At 38.8% G+C, this 9,551-nt stretch overlaps 1 protein-coding gene across 1 annotated transcript; it reads right to left on the reverse strand.

The window, feature by feature from the left end:
• Positions 1–824: 824 nt before the first annotated feature.
• CLRN2 (clarin 2) lies at positions 825–9,545 on the reverse strand. The gene is made up of 3 exons (XM_008645027.2): positions 8,475–9,545; positions 4,432–4,611; positions 825–4,023 (listed from the first exon to the last, which is right to left on the reverse strand). The coding sequence occupies exons 1-3, from the start codon at positions 8,725–8,727 to the stop codon at positions 3,758–3,760; spliced, it is 699 nt and encodes a 232-aa protein (XP_008643249.1). The 5' UTR covers positions 8,728–9,545; the 3' UTR covers positions 825–3,757.
• Between the last annotated feature and the right edge of the window lie 6 nt (positions 9,546–9,551).

Raw genomic sequence — 9,551 nt, forward strand, 5'->3', positions numbered from 1 at the left:
CCCGCGGCCGCGGAGGGAAGGGCCGGGCCCGCCGGAGCGCTCCCTAGGCCGGGAGTCCGGGGGACGGGAGCTGGGGTTTTCTGCCGGTGTACCAGCATTCGTACCTGGGGGCGGCTCGGCGTCACACTGGATTTTTGCCCTCTCGTGGCATGTTCTAGATACGTGGTCGTACTTCTCTCGGGGGTTTCTCACAGACTTAAGCAGCCCTGGTCTGCATACTGCATACTTAATTTGCATATTGAAGATTAAAATGTAAATTATTTAGGAAAAATAAAGCTTTATTGCAAACGCACGTTATTTTCTATGAGAAAGCAGTAACAATCTCAGGCTGAAATTACAAATAGAAATAAAAAGGTGGTAATTGAAAATAAAAAAAATGGTGAGAATGACTGTGGTTATATTTTGTCAGGAAAATTCACAACAGAATACGAGATCTGTATTCTGTCACTGTACTGTCAGAACTAGATATATGCTCAGCAAAAGCACTGCATGGAAAAGAACTGGTTGGAGTTTGCTGACAGCTATTGTATTGTCAGTCTGAAGAGCATTGAACATGCACTGGACTTTAATTTCAGGTGATCCAGACCTTTTTTGTTTCTTTCCCTGTCCCTGAAGTGTGAAGCATAGATTTTAAGTAATTCATTTTTATACGAGAGAATAAGACACCTTATGACACTATGTATAACAATGTTTGCTTTTCCATACATCTTTAAGTGGAGTTACACTGTTAAACCAGCAGAACATGATGTAGAAGGAGTTGGGCCTGTTCTCTAGGAGTCCATTGCATTTCCCACCTACCAGCTTTTTCCATGAAGTACATGGTACAGAGACAAATAACATGTTTTATTAAGAACAGCAGCAGTCAGAAATAATGACTGAGGCAAATGGCATCCAATTTGATTTATCTTGTAAAAATACATTTTTTAAACATTAAACCATCATATTATTTAAAGGATCAAAGTGGTAATTGATTTTTAGCTTAATTTATTTTGGCAAGGCTGTTGGATACAATGAGCAGTTCCTTAGTTCTTTGAACTCCATAGCTTCTCTACTTACATGGTGCTTCTATATATTATTCTGCACATACAAATTAAGTAGGTATTTTTGGGATATATGAGGACGTCTTTAATTTTATGGAAAGATAAGGTTACACCCATAACGTCTTCAAAGTTCTGGGCAGATATTGCTCATAAATGTTCTCCTCTGGGATTTCAAATCTTCCAAGGTAAGAAGTGCCCCCAGAGAAGTATTAATTTCCACGTGTTGAGCATGCATATGATCAGATACACTATGTGAAGCATAATAAAAAACGTGTAAATAAAGTAGACCACATATATCAAGTTGCACGTTTTTGAAATTAGTTTATGATGTACAAGGGAAAGCTGAAAAGGTTTAAGTGATAATCTTACCTGTTGTTAACCCCAGGATGTGCTTTGTAATTGTACATTTCAAATATGTATGACTGCATTTAACCTTTTTTTCTGCAGATAAAATTTCCCAGGGCAAATATTCCATGCATTGACCTATCAGTGTATCTTAGCAGAGCTTAAGCTCGGACAACCCGTGCAGCTGAAAGGTTAATTTAGCCTTACATCTGTTTCATTAAATTTAGCTCATGCATGGCGATACTTCTGTTCACTCTGAACTGAAAATACTGCTTTCTCACAGGTCACAACACTGTCATTGGGTGATAATGTTATTTGGTCATTCTACTCGTGCAGGTACAGTACCCCACAATGATGCTTCATACATCTGCTGTAAGACAAATCTTCTTTTGGACCTTTACTGCAGAGTATGCTCCACTGTTGAATTGATTCAAACCAAGAAATTAAAATGCTGATCAGCCCAGCCATCCCCCTTTAACTTCATCTATACAGTGCATTCTACAGGTTCTTCCACAGAGCTACTGTGACCTATCTAGGAATCCACTCCAACAAATGTTTAATCTTGTCCTTACCTAAATAGTCCTAAATGATTCTTATTCAACAATATTTTTGGAAGGGGTGGAAATTTGGAGGCCATTAACCAGTTTATTATCAGTATGAAAATGTGTTGCAATACATGCATATTAATATTACTGAAAAGCATTTTCAAAGAAATCCCTTAATATGGAGGATTTAACAATCTGCTTCCTTCTCACCTCCTGAAGAAAACTATATTTAGTAAAAGCTAAGTTACATGTCACAATATAATACTTTCTGTACAGTAACTACGTCTAAATTATACATGTTCATAGAAAGAGTACAAATGACAAGTATTACATTTTCTACTTGCATAATTATGCTGCACTTCAAGTTTTTCTATTTCAAAGCCACTCAGAATTTTCTGGGAGGGGAAGATGGTGGTACCACAGAAGCCTCTGTGGACAGTTTCCCCGGCAGTACTGTGTTGTTACCCTCTAAGACACTTTCATAGACTGGGTTTGTTTGCTGCCTGTCCATGTACTGGGACCATCTTTCTGGAGTTGTGGCCCAGGTACAATCTGAGTGAAAGCACCAGCAAAATCAGAAGAACAGTGAAATAAGAGGGTGGTATAAAATAGGAATCACTTTTTCTGATTTATTGAGTCTCTTTTATGCTAAAATTTTAATTGTTTTATTTCATTGAGAAATGAATTCCCTAGACTCATCATAATTTTCTGTCTCTTAAATTTTTAAAAATAATTTTAGTCCTCCTGAAAAAAAAAGTGGCTCATAGTGTCTTGAAGAAGACAGGTTATTAGGGCCTATTGCAGAGGCACCCTCACAAATTTCTGCTTCACTCATAATCCTCCTAACCTTGTAGAGCCAAACCCAGAGATGGTAGAGATCACTGTATCCATTCTTAGTGGTACATTCCATATTCTTTTCTCAAAAATATTCACTCCTCGTGACCCATGAACTGGTTGAATCCCTGTCAAAACCATGGTACTTCCTAAGAAAGCAACTTTTCCATCCATTTAGCCAGCTCTATTCATTTCAACAGTGTTTCATCATACATCACTTTTACTTGATTTCAGATGGACTTAACAATTAATGCAGTTATAAAGACAATTAATCTGTCAGAATATTATTTTCCAGGTTATCTACAAGCACTATTACCTTTAATCTGTTTACTTTATTTCCAGAAGCTGCAATGAAACATTCATCTAGCAACTAAGAATTTTTTCTTCATAGACTAATAGCTTCCCATATACTTTACATTTCTCACTTCTTTGCCTTGGGGTATTGGATAATTTCTGTTTTAAAAACATTTCACACACACTTAGACTTTGCTGCCCCTTAACTTTAGCCTCACATATGATGTTTTCTTTTTCAATGCTGTATAACATCATCAAACATAACTTATATGTCCCTCTCAACATGCTCTAGATAATTCTGTGAAAGTGAATGCCAAACACACATTCTTTCTGTTTTGAAATAACCTTATAGTTTCAAAGATTTGTGATAAACATGTTTTCTTTCTAAATAAAGAAGACACTTTGTTTGATGAGATAATATTTTACCTAAGTTTTCTAAAATATGCCAAAGTGCAAATGTTCTAAAAACTGAGTAACAGCATATATACACTGCAGATATCAGTCCATTTTGAGAATAATGATATTTATAGCATTTGAGTTTTTTTACTTTTTCACAGACATGTTAGTTGCTGGTATTGTAGACTGACATCGTTACTCAGGTTTATATGTAAATCATCTATCCAGAACAAAGGCTGAAGAGCCAAGAAGCTGTTCCTATCACAACAGTTCACTTGACCAAAATAGTTCTGTGTAGATTTGTTAGTACATGATATCTTCTGCCGTAACATTCACTTCTTCTGTTTTAGTCTTAATTTTAGGAAAATGAATCCCACTAATGGCTATTAGCAGCAAATTGACTGCATGTGCTGTGGCACTTGCCACACAAATCCAAAAACAGTCTTCAGAGCGTTCCTCTAAGATAACGAACCGAAAGACATTTTCCCGAAAATTGGCAATTCTTTCTGTGAGGTGATGAAGTTTCACAGCAGCCATGAAGCTGGTGACTGCAAGTACTACAAATCCACCTGCAACAAAATGAAGTATTTACCATTATCAAATCAAAACAATACAGACATTTTGATTGTGCCTCAAAAGACTTATTGAATACATCAGTGAGCACTCTACAGAGTAAGGATAGACAAAAGCATGGCTTAAAACCTTCAGAATGCTTAGGCTTTATTGTATGGGCAAACATACTTTTATCAGTGACACAAAGCCTAAAGGCTGGCATTCATAGCTCCTGTTAAATGTTGACTAGACGCAATAAGCTGAGATGCCACCTGGAAATTCTGGTTTGATAGGTGAGAATTCACTGCAACCGTCATTGTGCTCACAAATATTTAACTCAAAGAGGTATTTACCAAGGCAAAAGAAGGAACTTGTATCATTTTCTATGAGTGTAACTAGAAAAAAACACTGGTAAATGACTTTACCTGCAAGGAAGTTCCAAAGGCATGCTCCTGCTGGACCGTTAATAGCCCGGTAAGGAACTTTTATTGTGTTAAGAATGCAGAATCCAAAACTGACCAGAGAAAAGAAAATGGCCACACAGAGGAATATTATGATCATCACATGCAGGCCTGTGTTCAACTTTTTCACCATGTGTGGGAAAACTGTCAAGGAAAAATAAATGGTGTATTCAGTGTATAGCTTTTTCTTGATGATGGTAAACATCACACTGTGCTGCTGCTTCAAATTCAGTTTATATTTAAGCAAGACTATTTTTTACAGAGATGTGGAATTCAGCTAGTTACACACACCTCAGTTCATTATGCTTTATTTTTCAGTGCATCAGATAAACCAGGGATATTCTGCTACAGGAATAATCTACACAGGATCTGTGATTAAGGATTCAGGCTTAAGTCCTGTTTATTTATCTAGTGGTGTTAATGTCTTTATCTCTACTGCTGTATTGTCTGCTGCATACTTTCCTGTCTCTTTTTCACCTCTCTTCTCTGTACCAAACTCCTGATTTTGAGCTTCTCATTCCTGTCTCATGCTTTTAATCTCATCCATTTGGAGTCTGATAGTCTCAGTTTCCTTGTTCGGCCCCTTGCTGCTTAAAATAGTATCACTTTTTCCTGTGTTTATTTTCTCATGTTCTTTTTTTCTATTCCTCCCTTTACTGCTGGCTCCAGTGAGATCTGCCCTGATTTCATACATCCTAATCCCACAGGTTTGCCCTTTAAGATTCTCCTCTTGGTTTCTCATCTCATGTTTATAGCCCCTTTATGTTTTTCTGGGCATCTGGCAGGGTTTTATCTACAGATGTAGGAAGCTTGTAAGTATTGCAGTCAGGTAGGCTTTAGGTGAAGTGCTCCCATGTTTTGCTACAGGCACAAACTCTCCTTAAGCAGACTGTCACTTGCTTGTCTCTAGAGAACAGTAATCTTCTTGGTTCTCTCTTCACAGTAACAGGTGAAGGGGGGGAGGCAGATTGGCCAGCAGCAGGAAATGTACACCTGAATGTTTAGTTTATCCTGCAGCCCTTCAGTAACACAATCAGAAGAAATGTGAGTAGGGAATTGTGGGTGACATGTTGACTGAGAGGAAAGAGAGAGGCTGATTGAGAGGAAACCCTAAAAGACAAGGTGATCAAAAAGAGACCTTCAGCATAGCGCTGCACACTCATACATGTTTTGAAGAACTTACTGCCTAATTACTAAAACATTACTACAAAGAAGGTATACTATATTATAAACAAATAAGTAAATAAATTCCTTCCTGTGCTGCATAACTGACAAAAAACCCCCAAAGTCCAAACAAGCCACCTAAAAAGTAGGCAGGAATAGTTAGTGGATGTCACCATGAACATCAGGCATACAATTTGATCATGACATGACAGAATTATAGTAGATTCTGTAGAAAAAAATCATATTGTAGAAATCCCATACAAAAATATTGTGATTCAACAGATCTGTTTCAGTAGCTCATTCTGGGGTTATAGTTGGGCCTGGTGTACAGAGGAGCTACAGGAGACTGACAAGATGAAACGAGGGGACTAAATGAGAATCAGAAGTATATATTAGAAATGGGAATCCAAAAACTAGGTTGCTTTCTGACTGGAAAACAACTGGCAGTGTAACAAGAAAGCACACGGAATTAAGCCTCCTTACAAACCATCAGAGATTTTAGGGCAGTTGTAAGGATTATTTGGTCTCTTTTCTGAGTCTCGCAGCCAAGTCCCAAAGACAGGTCTGGCTTAGTATGCAGAAATAAGAATCCATGGGAAGGATATTTCCATGGAGACTCCTGACACAATCCAGCAGTATTTGCTATGCACAGGCAAAATGTGTGGCTTCCCCAGCTTGTTCTCAGGGTTTGACTCAGTTGTCAAAACATAAGCATCTTATGCCAACTTAGGTGTCTTAGGACCATCATAACAACCCCATGGGTCTAACATACATGTTGCACTATATATGGGACACTTCCAGATGCAGCAGCTGGAGGCCAGATATACATCTTGAGGAGTACAAAAGAGCACTGGATACCTATTATGGCAATTGAGTCATGCTGTCACTGTCCCAGCTAAAAGCGAGTGTGCCAGCCGTAAGTCTACTCTAGTGAATGTTAACAGAGGGAAAGGGGATGTACCAATAACAGTAAATTATCTCAATTTGGAATTCCAAAGTGCCAGAGGTACTGCCATACTGCACCATATGAGGTGTTAGCTTTGTCTTGATCTATGGTGCCAGTGAAGTCCCATTTATATCATTACATCCCTCAAGAAAAGTCTCACAGTTCTTGCTCCCCAGTAAATTCAGAATGCTTAGAGATTAAGGGGGAAATTCAAACCAGAAAAACATCATGTCAAACACAGAATCCCCAGTCCTGCTCACCATTGTGCAAAAGTAACAACTTTGTGTATTGTTGTTTGAAAACAGTATTGTGAAACTATCAAACTCAATAGAGTTATTAAAATATTTAAAAGGGAAAAATCTCTGGAACACTCGTTGACCAAAATGCGTATATCAAACTCAATAGAGTTATTAAAATATTTGAAAGGGAAAATCTCTGGAACACTCGTTGACCAAAATGCGTATTTGTGCCTACTGAACTTAATGACCCAGTTTTACAGTTCTAATGGAGAATTCTTACTACCTTCAGTGAGAGCTCTGTTTGTCTAAGGAGTGCAGGCTCATGTCCTCCAAATGCATATCAATGTGCTCCAGTGTGACTGTGGAACATTATGCCTTCCTCTCAGGTTACACAGGAAAAAATCTGAAAGTTTATTAAATAGTCCAGAAAGTTGTACAGAGTTTTAAAGGAGATTGGCTACCTTTATCTTCATCTCTGACAGAATGGGGTGAAAGAACTGGGATTGAATGAGCATGACTGCTATGTCCATGTCATGAAGTTGCAGCTGCAGTCAGAGCTTGAGCAATAATTTGGTTACTCTAAAAGTGACCAGTCCAAATTAATCCAGTTTAAAAACTGGTCATGCTGATCTAAGTTGAGGTTGCTCTGGTTCTTTTCTCCATTCCCTCTCAAGTCCCACAGTCACACCTGCCTTCAAGTTTTTATAGAAGTGCTTGTGCAGTTGTGTAGTCAGACACGATCCTGTGTGAAAACAATTATTTATTTTTGTAGGTTAAATTTTTGGCCATTTTAACTTCTGAACTACCTCACCACAACAACTACCAGAGGCAATGCAAAGGCTGGGACAGGACAGCATTGCTGTGGGCTAGGGAGAGGGTGAGACTGCAGCAGCTTCAACTCATATTGGTTTAAGTTGCAGGAAATCTGTACAGTGAACTAAAAATCTTCAATGCAAATTACCATTTTCACTACAAAACAGGATGACTGAAATGTGGAAATTATCGAGCATACAGCTCAGTGCTTTCAAGACCTCAAGAAAATATTTTACGTTAAAAGGAATACATTTAGAAGAGTTTCTACAAGTGTTAAGAATTCAGCAATTTATTGTCTCCAAACTTAATAGAAAAGAAGGTGAGAATTTCTTCAACATTATTAATACAGTTAGTGGTATGTGCTATGGTAGACATTTGCATTATGACAGCCAGAGAAATACAAAAATGTGGCCAGCTAAATAAATCTTTGCTTCTTAAAGGGAAAAAACCTCAGAGGAGTTCAACAGAGAAGGCAAGGACAGAAGCAGAGAGATGGCAAAGCAAAACCTGGCATAGGAAAAAGTCAGTCAAGGGGAAAGTATGATTTACAGGGTCATCTCCAAATGACTTTCAACCCCTTCACAAGGCTAAAAGGAAACTCTCCATCTATCCCTAGGGATCTTTTTTCCCATCTTGATTCCAGGACTACAGAGTACAACTGTAGCAAAAATCACTCCTGAAATGATAGAAATTTTATATTCACACTCAAACACCAAACCATAAAGACTGCATATTTATTTAATAATAATAATAATTTGCATTCTACGAGTTCTGTAAACAAAAAGAATAAAGTGCTGAATTCCAACTAGACATTAGACTAAATATTCAACCAAAATTGTACTTACTTGTGAATTTGGAACGCCGCCCACCCAAGCCACACTGGCGTGTTTTGCCGCCCCGAAAGAGTCCATAGTAAATTTCTCCAATGAACTTGACCAGCTCTGGATCTGTGGCATTGACCAAATCAGCTCCTGTTTTGCAAAGGATCTTTCCAGTCATCCACTTTGGGGTCCCCATTGCAACAACAATCAAGATAAAAGACACAAAACTTACTAGAGAAGCCAAGGAAAATAACGTCTTTTTAAAGCAGCCAGGCATCCTAGTGCTTTCAAGGGATCATCTCCAAGCCCTATCTGCAGTAGTCAGTTGTATTTCCCACTTTTCATCATGCTCCAAAATCCAAAGCCGAATATCAGGCATTTCAAAATACTTCTCTTCGTATATTGAAGGTCTAGCAATTAATCTGTATGGTTAAAAATCAAGGCAAAAAATACATTTTCCTGCAACATCCTGAAATGGTTGCAAGTAAGGGCTTCATTACATTGTAGCCCAGTGATGCTTCTTTCTGCAGTAAGTAATTCTATCTCTATGGCCTGTCTAATATTTCCTCAAGGGTTTAATTGTCCTGCTCAAATGACATCAAGCTTTTTACTGTAACCTCATGTGAAGAAAATTTCGAGAAGAATCCAGTTTCTTAGATTATTAAAGAAAGTGGGTAAACAGTTGTGTGCAAGGGACAAAGCATTAAAACAGTGTAATTTGGCTGGAGGATTCTGCTGTCGCCTGAGCCGTGCTGAGCTTCCCGGCGCTTGCTCCCACCCAGCTTCTAAATGTCACTGCAGGCAGAGTTATCTGAAGGGCAGAAATGATGGGTCTGGAATCTTCTGAATTACAGCGGGGCGCACAAAGCCCTTCGCAGCCGGGGTGGCCTGGCCAGCCGTGCCGTAGCCCAGGGCACTCATGCGGCGTAACTCAAGCTACAGGTGCGATCCATGAGCGCTACAGAAAACCGGCCGTAATTGCCCGCACACTTCTACGGTTACTGCTACCCGAGCCCTGGGAGGACCTTCAGAACCACTAATTACTTAATTAACAGCAGGACTGGTAACACGGCCCCCTGGCGTGGCTCGGCCGAAGCATTG

The sequence above is a fragment of the Corvus brachyrhynchos genome, unplaced genomic scaffold (assembly GCF_000691975.1).
Source record: "Corvus brachyrhynchos isolate BGI_N302 unplaced genomic scaffold, ASM69197v1 scaffold80, whole genome shotgun sequence".
NCBI classification, from domain to species: Eukaryota; Metazoa; Chordata; class Aves; order Passeriformes; family Corvidae; genus Corvus; species Corvus brachyrhynchos.

What these genes read in the sequence shown, in the direction of transcription:
- CLRN2 (XM_008645027.2), bottom strand. Translation starts at nt 8,727, where the DNA reads ATGCCTGGCTGCTTTAAAAAGACGTTATTTTCCTTGGCTTCTCTAGTA. An exon ending in GCGGCGTTCCAAATTCACAA is followed by an intron (nt 4,612 to 8,474) that starts GTAAGTACAATT and finishes TTTCCTTGACAG; the next exon opens with TTTTCCCACACATGGTGAAA. An exon ending in CCTTTGGAACTTCCTTGCAG is followed by an intron (nt 4,024 to 4,431) that starts GTAAAGTCATTT and finishes ATTTTGTTGCAG; the next exon opens with GTGGATTTGTAGTACTTGCA.